This window comes from Apteryx mantelli, chromosome 14 (assembly GCF_036417845.1).
Source record: "Apteryx mantelli isolate bAptMan1 chromosome 14, bAptMan1.hap1, whole genome shotgun sequence".
Classification (NCBI taxonomy): Eukaryota; Metazoa; Chordata; class Aves; order Apterygiformes; family Apterygidae; genus Apteryx; species Apteryx mantelli.
The window spans coordinates 12,160,004-12,176,102 of record NC_089991.1 but is presented as its reverse complement, the minus strand read 5'-3'; the positions used below and the strand labels follow the sequence as shown (position 1 = coordinate 12,176,102).

The 16,099-nt window shown below is 58.0% G+C and overlaps 1 protein-coding gene and 1 long non-coding RNA gene across 7 annotated transcripts; both read right to left on the bottom strand.

Moving 5' to 3' along the window:
- Nucleotides 1–7,102: 7,102 nt before the first annotated feature.
- LOC136993346 (uncharacterized) lies at nt 7,103–9,615 on the bottom strand. 3 transcript variants are annotated; one of them, XR_010885642.1, is made up of 4 exons: nt 9,553–9,615; nt 8,209–8,775; nt 7,684–7,800; nt 7,103–7,278 (listed from the first exon to the last, which is right to left on the bottom strand). It is a non-coding gene; the product is annotated as an uncharacterized lncRNA (long non-coding RNA). The 3 variants fall into 3 exon arrangements; XR_010885641.1 differs by lacking the exon at nt 9,553–9,615 and having other exon boundaries at nt 8,042–9,141; XR_010885640.1 differs by lacking the exon at nt 9,553–9,615 and having other exon boundaries at nt 8,209–9,141.
- A 306-nt stretch (nt 9,616–9,921) lies between these two features.
- LOC106493612 (high mobility group nucleosome-binding domain-containing protein 5-like) lies at nt 9,922–13,942 on the bottom strand. 4 transcript variants are annotated; one of them, XM_067304995.1, is made up of 5 exons: nt 13,586–13,942; nt 11,694–11,753; nt 11,414–11,556; nt 10,602–10,658; nt 9,922–10,075 (listed from the first exon to the last, which is right to left on the bottom strand). In XM_067304995.1, the coding sequence occupies exons 2-5, from the start codon at nt 11,710–11,712 to the stop codon at nt 10,031–10,033; spliced, it is 264 nt and encodes an 87-aa protein (XP_067161096.1). In that variant the 5' UTR covers nt 11,713–11,753; nt 13,586–13,942; the 3' UTR covers nt 9,922–10,030. The 4 variants fall into 4 exon arrangements, with proteins under 4 accessions (XP_067161096.1, XP_067161094.1, XP_067161093.1 ...); XM_067304993.1 differs by lacking the exon at nt 13,586–13,942 and adding an exon at nt 12,363–12,588; XM_067304992.1 differs by lacking the exon at nt 13,586–13,942 and adding an exon at nt 12,183–12,355.
- Between the last annotated feature and the right edge of the window lie 2,157 nt (nt 13,943–16,099).

Here is a 16,099-nt window from a genome sequence, read left to right as displayed (position 1 = left end):
CCGGAGCAGCGGGGCGGGGGGATGCGGGGCGCCCCGGAGCAGCGGGGCGGGGGGATGCTGGGCGCCTCGGAGCAGCGGGGCGGGGGGATGCGGGGCGCCCCGGAGCAGCGGGGCGGGGGGATGCGGGGCGCCCCGGAGCAGCGGGGCGGGGGGATGCGGGGCGCCCCGGAGCAGCACCGGACGTGGGGGGCCGGGGGATTCGGGATGCTCCAGAGTGGGGCTGGGACACTTCGGAGCCAGCCCGCGGTGTCTGTGGGGTGTGGAGCGCTCCGGGGCAGAGCCGGGGTGTTTTGGAGCCAGCCTGGGGTGCAGCATGCTGGGGGTACCTGGGGCTCCCCAGGGCAGGGCCGGGGTGCGGGGCACGGGGTGCTCCGGGGCATGGGGCGCTGCGGGTGTTTGGGGGCTGCAGAGCAGAGCTGAGGCACAGGGGGTGTTTAGGGTGCTCCAGACCAGCCGGGGCTGGTGAGGCTGGGGCGCGCCACTTTGCAGACCCCGCCATACAGACCCATCACTGGCAGAGTGTTTGGGGGGAAAGCGGTTTCCCTCCAATCCGGGTGGGAAACTGAGGCATGGTGCCATGAAGAGCATCTCCCACCGGCGCTCTGTGTATCCAGAGCTGGACCAGTGCGGGGAAAATCCGCTTCCCACTCACAGAGCCCCAGCACGGGCTCCGTGGCACAAGGGCGATGCATCCCTCGCTGGACAGCGGTAACGCTGAGAGGCCAGCAGCTCTGTAGGTGCTGGGAGGAATAGCTGAAAGCTGGTAACTCTCCAGCTCAGTAGATCAAACTTCATGTGAGGGAGATCCACATATCCCAAAGGCTCTTTTCTGTCCCCAAAAGCAAATCCCCCCCACACAGTGGAAGGGATGCACAGGGTGGGAGATCACCAGAAAGGAGTGCTGGTGAAACCCATGCCCCAGTAAGGGAGTGGTCCACGGGGGTTTGGAGTATGGAGCAGGGCTTGTTTCAAAATCTGCTATGATTTCATTAAACAGGTCACGAATAGTTTCAAAAGCTTGAAAAGTAAATATTTTCTGTGGCCTTTGGAGGACTCACAATTTGCTCAGTGTCTTTAAATCATCCCTTCAGAGTGGTGAAAGCTCCAGCGCGGGTTAGCAGCGCAGCCCCAAGGGCTTCCTTCCCCAGCGCTGGATCCCTTCATGGTGTCTGAGCGCAGCTCCAGGGACTACAGTCGCCGCTGGGAGCATTGCGGGGCTGTGCAGGACGCTGCCCTGCGGGGGACGTTCTCCAGCTTCCCCATCTGCTTCAGTGCCAGATCAACCTTTAGCCACCCTCCCAGAGGGGCCAGCCACATCTCTTGCCCTAGGAGTTCTCCCATGGGCATGTCTCAGATGTCCAAGGCTCATTTACACCAGACCCAGTCCTCTCATGTTCTAGTTCTTGCCAGTGCTAGAACCAGGACAGCCAGGGTAACACAAAGCTGCAGGTTGAGAGAGGACATGAACTGTGGGCCCCCAGACTTCACAGCCCTCTGCTTTTCCATGCGAGCATTTAGGACCCTCCCTGGGGCCAGTGGTGCATGCGTACTGGAGGTGCAATTGCCACCAGGGAGTTGTCTCCAGTCTGTTACCCCGGATTCCCTGCCCAGCTGTGGTGGAAACAGGCTGTAGGACACCCAGAGGGTTCAAGAAGAACACATTTATGGTCCCTGAGCCATAAAATGAGGGTGATTTTAGCTAACGTGGCTGACTTCGCAATGACATGCATGAAGAGTGCTCCATAACCTGGTTGTGTGGCTCACCTTGGGAGCAGCAACGCTCTGCCACAGGGAGTTAATGTTGGGTGAGGAGAGTAATGTCCTACATTGCCCCAGCCAGATCCTCAGGGAGATACTGGGCTGCTCCCTGGAGGAGCTGCCTTGTTCTGTTCTTCACCTCCTGGCTCACTGAGCAAGCCTCCTCGCACGTGTGGGTTCTCCAGCACCTCGTAAACAGTGAGGACATGCTGCTGCCTTTGCATAACGCAGTTAAAAATCAATCAGCCACGACACGCAAATCCATTGGAAGCCAGGCTTCATTACTGCCAGTGCAAGAACGATTTGTTTTCTTCATTCCATAGAGAGCTGAGCTATTTCTGAACTCCGAACACTTTCGCTTGCTGCTGATGTGTTTGTGCTGACTCGGCATATACTGGGGGGGGGGGGGGGAAGAAAAAAGAAAAAAAGAAGAAAGCTTTAAATGCTTAATGCGAACCATTTGGCTGGCCAGAGGAGGACTTCGTGTTTTGCATAATGCAGAACAGATCACATTGACTTTAGCCACTATTTGCAAAGCGCAATAGATTTTTTTTTCTATTACTTTAAAGTGGGAAGCAGCCCAGGGGCAGTTTAGGGTGGGGAATTCCAGGTATCGTTACGATAGAATTCAGCTCTTCCTCCTGTGGCTCTCATCCGCACACTCTGGTTGTGTTTGGGCTCTTGTACAGCCTCGTTAATGTGGTCCAGCTTGTTAACAGCGCAACATATCATGGGAATCAGTGATTTCATATCAGTGATTAATTTGATCCGTTTTAGTAAATATTTGCTGCCAATGTTGGCATTCATATTTGACACATTTGGGATTAAGGAGTGACACAGAGGTGACAGCACCTACATGTGGGCATTGCCTTCTCTGTGCAGACGTAAGCGACCTGAGTGCTGTTAGGATATCTTCAGAGGCACCACAAGCACTTGCTAAACAGGAATATACACCGCGAGTGTCATGCCCTCTTTTACAGGCAGATATCCCTGCTCCTCCCACCAGCCTGCCTGTGCACCGCGGCGGCAGCCTCCGCTGGACCTGCAAGTCCTGCTGCACAGAGGGACAAACCACTTTCCCTGTTTCAAAAGACCAGAAGTAGAAATGCGTCAGCAAGGGCCAGGCTGGGCTGACAGGGGCACACATTTATACGAGCAGGTGCAGCCTGAACAGGATAAGGCCCTGTTTTCTTTTGTTTGCTGTTGCTGTTGTTGTTGTTTGGTTGTTTGCTTTGGTGACCAGGCAAAGAGCCAGGACCAGATCCAGCCTCGGCGTCTGTGCAGTCCTGCTCCTGCCCCCATCATTTACAGCACCCTTTTAGCAGTGACGTGGCTGGATCCAGGCTTGTCTGCAACCACTGTCTTTAAGACTTGGCCCAACCAATTATTTTTACTCTTCAGTACGTGCAAATAACATGCAGGGAGTCATTTGCATCATACCCCTCCCAGCACGTCAACAAACACATCGGCTTCCTGGAATTTCTGCCTTCTTTGCACTGTAATATTTCTATATCTATATATATTTCTATATCATATTTCTCTATTATATATATATATTTCAGTAATATATCAATATTATATTATTGAAATAATATTCAACCACTAGGTTTCTCCATTTGCCACATACAGTTCAAAGCCAGTCCTGGTAAATGAAGCAAAAGGAAGGGGAAGCAGGTGATGCGGGAGACGTTTTGTCTGTAGTCACAGCTTGTCTTTTATAATAAGCACCTTCTCTTTCAGAAGGGTCAGGTCTCTGTATCCAGCAAGGGAGCTGCCCTGTGCCTGGTTTTCTCTCCAACAGGTGCAAGCAGATTGCCTCACTGCTCCTTGATGTCCGGTGTTCGAGGTCTGAGCTGTGCTGACTAGGCGTTGGGCAGGGAGCAAGCACATAAATTACGTGGTGTCATTTTTGAGTCCTGAAACTCAGCTGGTTGAGAGCTCACAGAAGCCCTGACTCTCTCAGAAAGGAGGATCAGATGTAAAGAGGGTTAGGGAACTAAAGAAAACTTTAGTATTTTCCTTTAAAGAAAACTTTAATATTTTCCTTTCTGAGTCATGCAGGCTTTGCTGGAGACAACGTCATTCCTAGAGAAATGAGTTGACTATCATCACATGGATTGGCTGGACACAGAGCTGAAATGTAATGTTATCTCATTGCTCACGTAACTGTGCTTATGCCTGAAGACCTGGAAACTGGAGAGATGAGGGGGGAGAACCCAGATCAGTATCTGGCTCATTTTACTCTCTGGAGCCAAACACCTTGGCTAAGAGGTTGGCAGAACATTGTCACTCAGTCTTGGGAGCAAGTCCCACATAAAATACTTGGAGATCTCCTTTTCCATGGGTGTTCATGTATGAGCCACACACTTCTGAGAAGGGAGCACAGCTAAAAGCAAGGTCAGATTTGTCCCCATTGTCAGTGGGGTAGCACCAGGATGGGTGATGAGACTGTCATCTTCGGTGAAGGATGCTATAAGCTTGCCTCAGTGCTTCACAGGTGCTTCATCGGTGTTTCAAAGGCAGCCGAATATCCCCTTTTGGCAAGAGATCCCATGGAGGGGAGGCAAAGTCAACATCCTCTCCTTGCGAGAAGTGAGTAGGCTGCGTGTGGCCACCGGTGACATACCCAAGTAGTCAGAGATGGAAGAGCCATAGGGCCCCACTCTCAGGACATGATTCCACTTCTATGTTGCTGCAAGCTCCATCACTTCCAAGGGGTTTGGTGTCAGGTAACATGGCAACGTGAGGGCCGTGTCTTTGTGGGGGTCCCATCACCCAGTCCCTCTCCCAGATGAGGAGAGCTCATAGCTTCTCTGAGACACTCCTGGGCCAGCCACAGGGAGTCTGCAAGCCTCTCACATCCCCTGCGAGACACCCTGGAAAAACCACTTACCTTCCCCCTTGAGGGTTGTTCCTGGAAGCAAGTGTGATGCGGTTGTGCTCTTCATCCCTGCACTAAACGCAGCTGCAACTATTCCAGCTGTTTCAGCACTGTTGCTTGCATTTCTTTGCTCTGAGAGCCAGGTAGCCTCCATCGCCGTGGGCGCGCAGAGCACAGGGTGTACCAGCCCAGCCTTGCAGCCCTGTCACCTGCTGTTCCCGAGCAGGCAAGCCATGGCCTGAGTATGACTGAGAAATGCAACAGCTGCTCCGATAACACTGCGAGACCGGTGAGCATGTGGGAGTGGGGCCCGTTCAGGAACTCTACCATCTTGTGTTTCGTTTGTAATCGGCTGTTACGCTGGGCTCAGCCAAATCTTGGTGTTCACAAGCTACTGTACAGCCGCATGCCTGAGCAAGCGCGGCCGGGGGTGACGCCGTCACTGCCGCGTGGGGACTCGCCAGGCTGCGCCGCCCCGCTCCCGTGCCAGCCCTTGCTCTTGGCTCCTTGCCCCAGCAGGAAGAGTAGGTGCTGCCTCCCTCATCTCTTCCCTTTTTGCTTTTCCCGTTTCGCTCCCACCCACCTGTCAAAGGCACCGCAGAGGAAACTGCAAATGAGGACGAGCAGGGGACAGGGCGGCTGCGGATGGCAGGGCCCTCGTCTGCAGTGATGTCTCTATCCTGCCCTCTTATCTACCCTCTAACCCTGCCCTGGCCGGGTCTGGTCCAGTGCCCAGCTCGTCCTGCTCATTCCCTGCCCGAAGGAGTCAAAGGAGGGTGCTAAATGTCGGAGGAGCCCAGCTCCTAATTCACCAGGCGCCATCTGGGAGCAACTCTGCTGGGATCAGCGGGGCTGTCGGGGCGTCAGAGCGCGGCGGTGCCCAGCGAGGGCGCGCAGGGCTGCGAGGGGCTACGGCTGGGTGCTCCTGCGGGGAACATGCCCTGCCCAGCAGCCCAGAGCCGCCAGGACCAGCACGCTGCCCCAGGCCGTGCTGCCCAGCGGGGCGGCTCGTCGCTCCCCCTCTCTCTGCCGTTGTCTACTTCTGCGCAGATCTTTTTTTCCCAGATGAGCTTTCACGGGCATATCTTCCTCTTCCTCTAACCTGGTCCTTCTTCCTTCAACTCCAGCATTTCTATCGCTACGTCTGGCCTGATAATTCGATGTCCTTCTTGCGCAAGGACAAGAGCTCTTGCAGGGCCAGCAGGAACCTCTTCCAGCCACCCAAACTGCAGCCGAGACCTGAGGAAGGGGGAGAGCGAAGCACCTCGAAGACTCGAGGAGCGATGCGGGGGGCTTCGGTGCGGAGCTGCCCCCCTTCCCGCCAAGCACAGGGACTAGGGGGGGTTTGGGGCAAGGGGAGCGTAAATCGTGGGCCGCCCGGCTTGCGGCAGCGGCACAGCTGCCCGGCTCCGGGGGCGGACGAGTACCTGGCGGTGCCTTTTCTGCGCGCGGTTTGCCGCCACCTCTCTGCGCGCTTTGGCCTGCGGGTGAATCGCGTGCTCTGCCGCCAGGCTGCCGAGCCAGCGTGGCCTTTGCCTCCACCACGCACGGACGGGTGGCACGGCCCTTAAAGGAGTCCAGTTAGTGTCATTAGCTCGGGGAAGATCTGTCACCCAGAACCCTGTCCCGGGCGAATCTCCTGGAGCAAACTGCGAGTTTGCCTTCACGATCAGCCTGCCACCGTTTCTTTGTGGATTTTATAAATGTATTGTGGTTACATTTTGGGAGTGAAGACCCATCTGTGCTCTTCTGAAAGAACAAATGCAGGAATCCTAGAAGAAGGGGCTTGTAGGGGAGAAAAGGGTGTTGTAAAAAAGTGTAGCATTTACTGCTTCAGGATCATTCCTATGAAAATGAATCCCGAGCAGTTCAGTGAGTAAAGCTCTGATATAACTTTTAGGTGCTAATCAGCATAGCAAAAAGCAGAATTTCCAGATTTTCAGAATGAGAGAAAGTTGCAGAAGGACTCAGTGTAGAGAAGAGAGAGTCTGCGCGCTCTTCAGGAAGCAAAAGGGGAAGCAGAGATTTGACCTTCCAAAAACACCATTTGGTTGCAAGATGCATGTTCTGTTTTGGTTTTGCTCTTATTATTTAGCTCAAAAATAGAAGAGTTGGCTTATAGGAAATCTCTGCCTGGTGCTCTGTGGCAATTAGCAGGTCATAAGCAGGGCTGCAGGAATCAGCTTTCCTGGGAAAGTCAGGATTTCTAACTGTTTCCATTTTCTAGTGGAATGAAAAAAAAAAAAACGGCTTGAAATTTTCCACAGAGAAGGTCACTTGGGAACAAGGAAAGGTTTCATTTTCATCTCTACCTTAGAGAAGCTTGCAAATGTGTTTCCGTAATAGGACAGTTTATGTCATAAAACACTGAGGTTTACCGAATGCAGCCCCTGGATGCGAGATGAATAATTTCATATCAAAATAAAGAGCCAACTTTTTTGTTCCAGCATCGTCAGTATTTATATAAAATAACTGCACTCGGGGGCATTTCTGCATGAAATGGCATGGAAATCAGCTCCTTCTCCACCCCTCCGAGCTGAGCGCTGTGCGGTGCCATCCAGGCTCCTGGCGGCTGCAGCGACCCCGGGACAGCGTGAGCGGGGGCAGCGCAAGCCCTCCTGCTCCCGGAGAAGACGAGGCTGTTATATAAAGAGGAGTAAACGCATGTAAACAAGGCTTAAGTAACTCCAAGGCTGCCAGTTTCCCTACTCCACCCCTCCGCAAGCCTTACGCAACGGGCTGCCGGCACGGCTCCGTCCCCACGCCGGGCCTCGCCGGCACTTCAAGCAAATTACACGGTTGAACACCCCGATAAAGGTCGCCCTCCTGCCGGCGGGCGCCGGGGAAGCTCCCGGGTGCCCCTCGCGCGGGTGCCACGGCTCCCGGCCCCGCGGAGGGCGCCCGGCCCCCTGCCAGCCCCCGTGGCAGAGCCGAGCATCCTCCGGAGCCCCCAAAGCCAAGGGTTTTGCCCGCCTTTTGCCTCCTCCGCTAAGTGTTTTTAAAGCCCTAACCCACGTGGCGGACGCAAAGCTTGTTTGCATCACCTGGATGCAAGCCAGCGCCAAAAGGCAAGGAGAATCGGGGCTCCGGATGGTTTGAGGCAGTTATCACTCCTGCCCGCAGCTTTCGGAGGAAACCTCATCGGTTTGAACTGCGGCAGCCTGGGGACACAAAAGGGGAGAGAGCTGCACCTGGGACGAAGAGCAGGACACGGGGAGGCGAATCCCTCCGCTCCCGGTGCGAGCGCTCGGCTGTTAGCTAGTCCCTGGGCTTATTTCGCATTTTGCTCTGGCGCCGCAGGGATCTGGCTGCCCGTTTTCTAGCTGCAGAGCTCAGGGCAGTGGCCTGAAGCAGGACCGTGAAACGCAGCAAACAGCACGCCTGCCCCGGCCCCACGCTCACCCGCGGGCTCGGAGGACACCCAGGTGCTGGGGCCGCATGAGCCGCACGTAGCGTCGCCCGCTTGGGGAGCTGGCGGCTGGGCACGGGTGCAGAGCGCAGTTTTAGCCTGGCTCCTTCGCTCGTCCCCGGGCAAGATACCCGCCATCAGCCGAACAGCAGGTGCTCACCCCGCTGCGATGCAACGCCTCTCCACGCCGGCTGAGCATCTGCAGGCATGTTCAATCTCAGAAAATACGACCTGGCACAGCACCCTTAAAAAGCTTCCAACTTTTAACTTAAAAAGCAAAGGCAGGGCCTCCCCTTTCATGTATTCCCACAACTTTCCATCCTGTGGGAGTCTGGCCCAAGGGCGCTATAAAACGAGAACATGTTTGGAAGTAGGTTGTGCCTTGCACAAGAGTCCTGTGTGCGGCACCGAAGGGGACGTGGGGTGGCTGCACAGCAGTATTTTACATGAAGGCGTCCTTGCTCACTTCACTGCTGTTCCCCTGCTGCAGCCAAACCGATGTATTGAAACCCAGTTCAGCTTTGGGGTTTGCTTGTTTTTTCTGGCTTTGTGTTTTCCCTTTAATCTCTGCGCTGGATAATTAGGCCAACGTTCCTCAGCATCTTTCCTGCCGCTTGCTGTGATTACACAAGAACTGCATTTGTTCCATGAAAACGATATCTTGAAGCCATGTTCTGAGGTTTCAAGTAAAATCCTCCGTGACGCTGACTTTTAAGCAGAAGTTTGTCTGAAACGTGTCAACAGCAAAGCTCTGCCTTCCCGCTTTGCTCAGCAAAATACCCTTAAAAACACCTAGACTCTTGCCAAAAAACGAATCGAGGCAGCAACGCAGTGGCAAGAGCTCTTGCTTAAAGTTTGCTTTGCAGTTTTTATTTACGGCAATAGTATCTGGGTTGTTTCAGTGCTGCCAGCATCCGTAACAAGTCGAGGTTCTGGCGCTGCACCGAACCTCCTCTGCGGGCCCTGCTTGCTGCCGGGGCCGGACTGCAAAGGCAGTCGGAGCGGGGGGCCGGGGACCCCGGGCTGCGCGGGTTGGGGCGCCCGGAGGCATCGCTCGCTGCTTGCGGAGGGGAGCAGACGCCGCTTCACGGCCCGGCGCGATGCCCGTCCCAGCGACGAAGGGCAGCGCGTCCTGCACCCCGCGCCCTGCACCCCGCGCCCAGCACCCCGCACCCAGCACCCCGCGCCCTGCACCCCGCACCCAGCACCCCGCGCCCAGCACCCCGCGCCCTGCACCCCGCGCCCAGCACCCCGCACCCAGCACCCCGCACCCAGCACCCCACGTCCTGCGCCCCGCGCCCAGCACCCCGCACCCAGCACCCCACGTCCTGCACCCCGCGCCCTGCACCCCGCGCCCAGCACCCCGCACCCAGCACCCCGCGCCCAGCACCCCGCACCCAGCACCCCACGTCCTGCGCCCCGCGCCCAGCACCCCGCGCCCTGCACCCCGCGCCCTGCAACTCGCACCCCGCGCGCAGCACCCCGCAGCCCGCCCTTCGCTTACGCCCGCTGCGGCCTGAGGCGCCGAGGCAGCCTCACACAAGGGCCCTGCTGCCGCACGGCCCCGGCCCCGGTAGATGGCGGTGACGGCTCATTTTTCCCGTTTTCCCCGGCTCCGGCCCCAGGAGGAGCCCAGCCTCCGCCTGAGCGCGCCCGCGGGCAGCGGCTGAGGAGCGGAGCTCCCCCCCCCCCCAGCTTCTTCTGTTGCGTTTTTGATAAATTGGGGGTCGCGGGCGGCTGCAGCAGCTGAGCGCAGCCCGGGCGCCGGGCGGCTGCTCGGACAGGCGGAGCGCAGGGCCTGCCGCGGGGATGGAGAGCACCAGGGACGCAGCCTCACTGGAGGAATAAACCGCATCTCTCTTTGGCACCCAAAACACCTTTATTTGACTGGAAGCGGCCCGGGTCCCGCTGCGACGCGCTGCTGCCTACATCCCCCTCCCCGGCGTGCTCAGGCCACACACCGTCACTCCAGCACGGAAAGGCTAATCTTCATCTTCCTTCTCATCCTCCTTGTCGCTGCCACGGTCCTGGGGGAGGAGGGAAAAGAAAAGCAGCCCCGCGTGAAGGGGGGTGCTGGGTGTTTTGTGTCCCATCCTCTGGGTATTAATAGCACCCATACGAGGGTTAATGCACAGAGACCCTAGGGGATCCACGCGCAACGGGATAGCTGGGCTGTGGAGCGGGGAATGCCAGCCGGGATCTCTGTGCCAGCATTTCACAGCCCCGCAAAACCCCACAGCGCGCCCAGGGAGGCCGAGCTCGCGCTGCGGCGCCCTGCACGCGGCTTGAACCCTGCCTGCGCCCAGCACAGCGAACGCCCGGAGGAGGAGAGCAAAGCAGCCCGGGCTAGCCAGAAACACGTGCTCTGATTTTCTCTCGGGTGCCGCTCACTGCCCAGGCTGGCCGCAAGCAGGAGATACCGCAGAGAAGAGGGGGTCTCTCCTGCCGCCGGAAGGTCGTGGCCCAGGCTGGAGCGGGGAGCCCGGGCTGGGGCTGGAGCGAGGAGCCCAGGCTCAAGCCCATCACCCAGCAGGGAGCTCGTTGTTGAGTTACCTCCTCCGAATCGCTGCCGGAGCTGCTGCTGCTCCTGCCCGCCGCCTCCCTGTCTCCCTGCGGGGGTGAAGAGGGAAGGACACGTTACAGTGGGACAGCCAAGCCTCACCGGGCACCCCGGCACGCAGGATCCCGTTTGCATTTGGGGCCAGAGCTGGAGTCAGAGGCGCTGGGTCTTGGGGCTGTCGCAGAGGCAGCCTTCATGCCTCCATTGCCACCGGCTGCCATGGCCCCGCGAGCGCCCGTCGCTTTGCGGAGGCCTCTGCAGCTGCGCGCGGTGCGCCCCGCCAGGCACAGCGTTGCTGGCCACAGTCCCGTTGGGGTTGAAATGGGAGGAAAAGGAGCGGGGATTAACTGGGAACAGCAGGAGCAAAGAAAGCCGTCCCTGCGTGGAAAAGCCACGCACGCGCATGGTGCGATTTCTAGGCTGCGGCTGGTGCGGTACCAGCTGCTGGAGGTGGGGGGTCACCCGGAGTCACACACTGCTTCCTGTCCCGGCCAGGACGTAAATCAGTTCAGGCAGGTGCTTCCTAACAGCTTGCAGAGCCTGGCTGTCCCCCCCGTGCCGAGCGGCAGCCGCCTGGGAGCGCTGCGCCGCTCACGTCCCGCCACGCCGGCAGCGGTGCTCGGGGTGCTGGGCGCCCCGTGGCCAGGCGCACGCTCGGACCGGGGCTCTCCGGCACGGCCCCCATGTTGGCTGGTTTGGGAAGCGCCAGGCTCATCCTGAGCAAGGTGCTGGGGACTTCGGGGCTGACAGCCCTCTGGCAAGCGGTTCACCAGCTGATCTGCAGAAAATCCCATTATTCCCCTACCTTTTCCTGCTTCTTCTTCTTCCTTTTCTTCTTGTCCTCCTCTTTTTCTTTCTCCTCTTTTTCTTTCTCCTCCTCCTTGTCCTTTTCCCTCTCTCCGTTGTCCTTTTCCCTCTCTCCGTTGTCTTTATCTTCCCGTCCAAACCCTACACCAGGGCACAGAGCAAGGCTAGTTGCTGTCGTGCAGCAGCCAGCAGGTGCAGACCCCCGGCTGGGTCCTGCTGCAGCGACCGAGGGGGGTCCCTGTCCCCCCACAGCCCGGGGGCTCCCACCGCACACTCACATTTCAGGATCGTCGACATTTCGCAGCAGCCGCCGGCTCCCGGGCACGAGACCGTCACACCTACAACAAAGAGAAATCAGCCAAGCGACCGGAGACGGGACAACGCGCAAACGTGGGTGGGCAAACGTGCGCGGGGGTACAGGTGCCTCAGAGCCCACTTCCAAACTCAGCTGTGAGCGGGTGAAAATTACAGAAATCTTTTGAATGAAATGAGGGCAAATCGGTGAAGAAGGAGCTCTGGGGCTCTCGGGAAGCCGCAGCAGAAAGGAGACCTCCTTCGGGGAGAGGGTGGCTGGCAGGGAGGGAGGCAGAGGCAGCAGCAAGCAAGGGCGAGAGGAAGCCGGGAGCAACAGCAGGAAACCTCGGAGCATTGACTGAGGGCCTGAAAAGGCGCCAGATGGGGGAAAAAAAGAATCTTGAAGGAAAGACGACGGCTTTCTTTAAAAATAGCAGGAGCAAAGTCCAAGCAATAGCACAGGCAGGTCAAACCTTCGCCGTCATACACAAATGGCAAAATTGCCAGTTGCGGCCGAGGGAAGGAAGCAGGCTCTAGGAAAGGAGGCTGCTTCGTGCGCGGGGGAAGCGGGGTCATTCCTCCCCCTCCGGAGGCGGTAATTAAACAGCTTCTGCTCCAGCGCCGATGGATGGAGGCAGGGCGTCAGTGCTTACGAGTCGTGTTTTAAAGCCCACAAGATGACATGATCTGTGGATGGTATTTGTGCTCTTAGAAGGGCTGGTTGTAGTGCCCGCGCCGGTAACAGCGATTTGTATTTTCTAAACGCAACGCAGAGCCCCGGGCTGCTCCGGGGGGCGGAAGGCAGCGTCGGCGAGGAGGGGCAGGGTGCTCGGGGAGGGCAGCGAGCAGCCCGGCTCCCGGGGAGGGCGGGAGCGCGCCGAGTGGCTGATGGAAGGCGTCATCAGTGCAAAGTTAAAATCTAATTAATAATGAATAGTAACCTAATTCATCTCCGTAATTAAGAAGGGCAACTACTAATTTGAAATGATTACTTTTTAAATCTAAAATCACTAAAAATAATCAAACACGAACAAAAGAACGCCCCCGGCTTATGCCTTTGCTGCCTGGAGGTGAGCAGATAGAAAGGCACAGACCTACCCAGAGTACGTACGGACACGGACCGGCCTTAGCGCTGCGAGATGGACGACCCGACCAAAGCCGCAGCCGCCCGGCCTGCGAGGGGGCAACACCGCCCCAGCACGCGTTGAGAAACGCCACCTTGAATTTCCCACCCTGCTGGTAGCCCTGTCCCCGGGGACCAGCTCGGCAGATTCCCCAGAAAGGGCACCGATTCCCGCGGCCCGGCACGCCGCTCGCAGCGCCCGCTCTGGGTGCTGGCCGAGACGGTCGCTGCCGACGCTTTCCGAAGCCAGCCTGGCAGATCCCGTTTTGCCTGTTCCTCTTCCCGAGCCTCAGTGACCCCGTCCGCCGCCAAGGCATTGCAGGCGAGCAGGCTGCTGAAGCTCGGGCGGACAAACCAGCACGCCTGGGCAGCAGCGCTGTGGTCCTCGCTGCGCCGCCACGGCTGTTCTTTGAGGACGAGCCAAGCGAGGTGTGCATGGGACCATGCTGGCTAACGAAGCGGATTTGCATATTCGTAACCGAACCAAACGTGATAGCGCAGATTTCCTTCTTTCCCCCCAGGCACAACGGGCTTAAAGCCACGACACTGGTGCCGCTCCCGCCTCGCCGGGGAGGACTGGCTGGCGTTCCCGCCGTCCTTCCCAACGAAGGGGTCTCCGTCCAGCGGGTGTGCGGAGCAGCCGCTGTCCCGGGAGGTGCTCCCGCATTTCTGCTCTGCTCGGCAGCCCGTGAAGTTGATAAGCGAGGCTGTAAATCCCCTCAGCGACACGAAGGGGGCAGGAAAGCGCCTTACCTGGAGCGGGAGAGGGCAGGTGGCCTCCTCGGTGCCTTGCTGCCCGCGGTTCTGGGTATTTGAGTGTTGCGGTCTCCTCCCCAGTCCCACTTTCGGAGCAGAAGAACTGGCTCTACAGCCCGCCGCAGACAGCGCATGGCCCCGGCAACATGACCAGTCGCGTTCGCACCCACAGGAACCTCACGGACATTGCTGCCTCCAGCGTGGGCAGGAGCAGCAGGATCTCCTGACCCTCTGCAAACACGTTGGGGCAACTCTCATGGCCAGGAGACACCCATGGGGACCAGGGAGGGCACCTGAGGCTGAGTCTAGGAACATCCTTTGGTCAGGACCCTGTCTGAAATAGAGATGAGAGGATTTGGGGGTGTCCTTAAAAACCACGAGGGGACAAATCTCCACCAGGTCCTTGTCCCCTGCCTTGTGGGCAGGCACCAGGCCAGCAGCAGCTCCCTGCAGGCTGCGCCACGCGGGCAAGGTGGCCCAGCGCAAGTCAGTGCTCAGCACTCGCAGCGCCCTCCGCGCTCGTCCTTGCTGCTGGCTTTCGCTCCAACATATCATTAAACAAATACTTGTCAGCAGAGAGCAGTTACCAGCAGGTCGAAACACTTGCAGAACGTGCTTCCCTCTAATGCAATGTCCTCGTTTCTAATAGCACCAATACGGGATAATAACCGTCACAATAGTGTTAAGAAGGGCTTGTGTACCCGAAAGCTAATTTGTTTTCTCCGCCTAATGAAAGGTATTACCTCTCCCACAAGATTTGCCCCATTTAAACCCTTCAACTGTACAACTAAGTTGCTCCCACAGCAATTTTACAGCTGTAATTGCAGCACTGGTGGAGTCGCCTCCCTTGGAGCGAGACTAGCTCCGGATAACTCGTGCGAGAAGGCGGCAGCTGAGCACAAGTCATTCGGTGCAAATCACGTCCCGACTCAGAGCTGAACGCAGCCCTGCCTGCCCCCACGCTGGCCCCAAAAATGCACAGAGCGAGAGAGAGTTGCCTCGGCGAGCCTAGATCAGAAATAAGGCAGGTGTTTTCAACAGCACGGGGAGATAAACCCGGAGCAGCCCAGCCAGGGCAGTGGCGAGTCAGTAGCGGCTGTGTTTTCTGGGGAGATGCTCTAGCTCACCCACACATCATTGGGGGAACTGCTGGCGGCCAGCGGCTGGGCTCGGAGTAAATGATTGCAGCAATCCCGACCCCGGGGACGCAGCCGCCATGGGACCGAAGCGGGAGGTGAACACTGGGCACGGTGCGGGAGCTGCTGTGAGCCCGCAAGCAGGGAGGGCCGCTGCCGGGGCGGCACGGGGTCCCTCAGGACACGGGGACGCGTGGCGGCTCCCTCTAACGCCGTCCCAGCGGGACGCAGGGGGTCCGGAGCAGGCTTGGCCTCGGGACTGCCGGTGTCCAGCTCCCCTCGGCCGCGCAGCTCCTGCCGCCTCTGTGCCGGGATCCTCCTGCCCAGCACAGCACTCGCTTTTTTTTCCTCCCTTTAAAGCGGTGACCTCATTACAGCAGCCCTCGCTCCCTGACAGCTCCGGCCAGGCTCTCAAAATGCTTCAGCGAGGGCGTCACAGCTTCAGCATCCTCCTGTTAGCGCAGCCAAGGTGCCAGCCCTGGCAAGGTGCCGTCGCTCCCCGGAGCACGGTGCCGCAAAGCGGGTGGCCCCAGGGAGCTGGCAGGCCCCATGCGCGAGGCCGGGCTGCGACCACGGGTGTTTTACAGCATCACGCTGGTTTCCCCCACTCGGCAGGGCGGGGGGGAAGGACCACGCTTGGGTCTGGGGCCACGGACCCCACTCCTGGCTACATGCATGCCGTCATCTCTCCCCTGCAGCACTGGTCACGGGCCCAAAGCTGGAGAAGGCGACCTGCCAGCCAGCACCCAAAACACCAGCGCACACAGCTACATCTGAGCTGCTGACAAAGTGCCGAGGTGCAAGGAACCCACTGACACTCCCCCAAACCATTAATTAGCACAGCATTGGACATTTACACCCTCCCACGCTAGACTGATTTTTGTGCCAAGGAGCCTTTGGCTACAGAAGACAAATCTTTCTGCTTAAATCACATCGCTGTAGACCGCTGCTTATTCGCCACTCAGTGTGCACCTGTGAAATACCAGCTTTTCTGCTGCCTCCCGCCACAAGTTTTTGCCTTTCCTGCTTTGGAGACGGACTGTTTCGTTCATACTGGGGGCAACTGGTACAGCTGCCCCCTCGCTCGGCACCACCAGCTTCCCTGGCTATGTGGCTGCTGCCTCTTCAGAATGAGCTGGACAACTGCTCATCCAGCCTGTGTCAAAGGTTTTGCTGCTGCTCCACATGTGTTTTAATAATAATAAAAAAAGAGTCCCTTGAAATCTGGCTGGGCAAGTGCAGGGAACAAGTCCCTAACTGTCACGGGGAGGTCCCAGCCTTTTTTTGTTCTTGCACCTATCCACAGCAGCTGCCAGGAAGCAGCTTTTACAGCTGCAAGTTACAGATTCTCTCCAAAGGAAATAACTGTAGCAGG

Excerpts from the sequence above, each read along its gene's own strand:
- LOC106493612 (XM_067304992.1), bottom strand. The coding sequence starts at position 12,285 with ATGACCCCGCTTCCCCCGCGCACGAAGCAGCCTCCTTTCCTAGAGCCT. Across the intron at positions 11,754-12,182 it reads ATTTGTGTATGACGGCGAAG|GTGTGACGGTCTCGTGCCCG; the intron begins GTTTGACCTGCC and ends TCTTTGTTGTAG. Across the intron at positions 10,659-11,413 it reads AGAAGAAGAAGCAGGAAAAG|GGAGACAGGGAGGCGGCGGG; the intron begins GTAGGGGAATAA and ends TCACCCCCGCAG.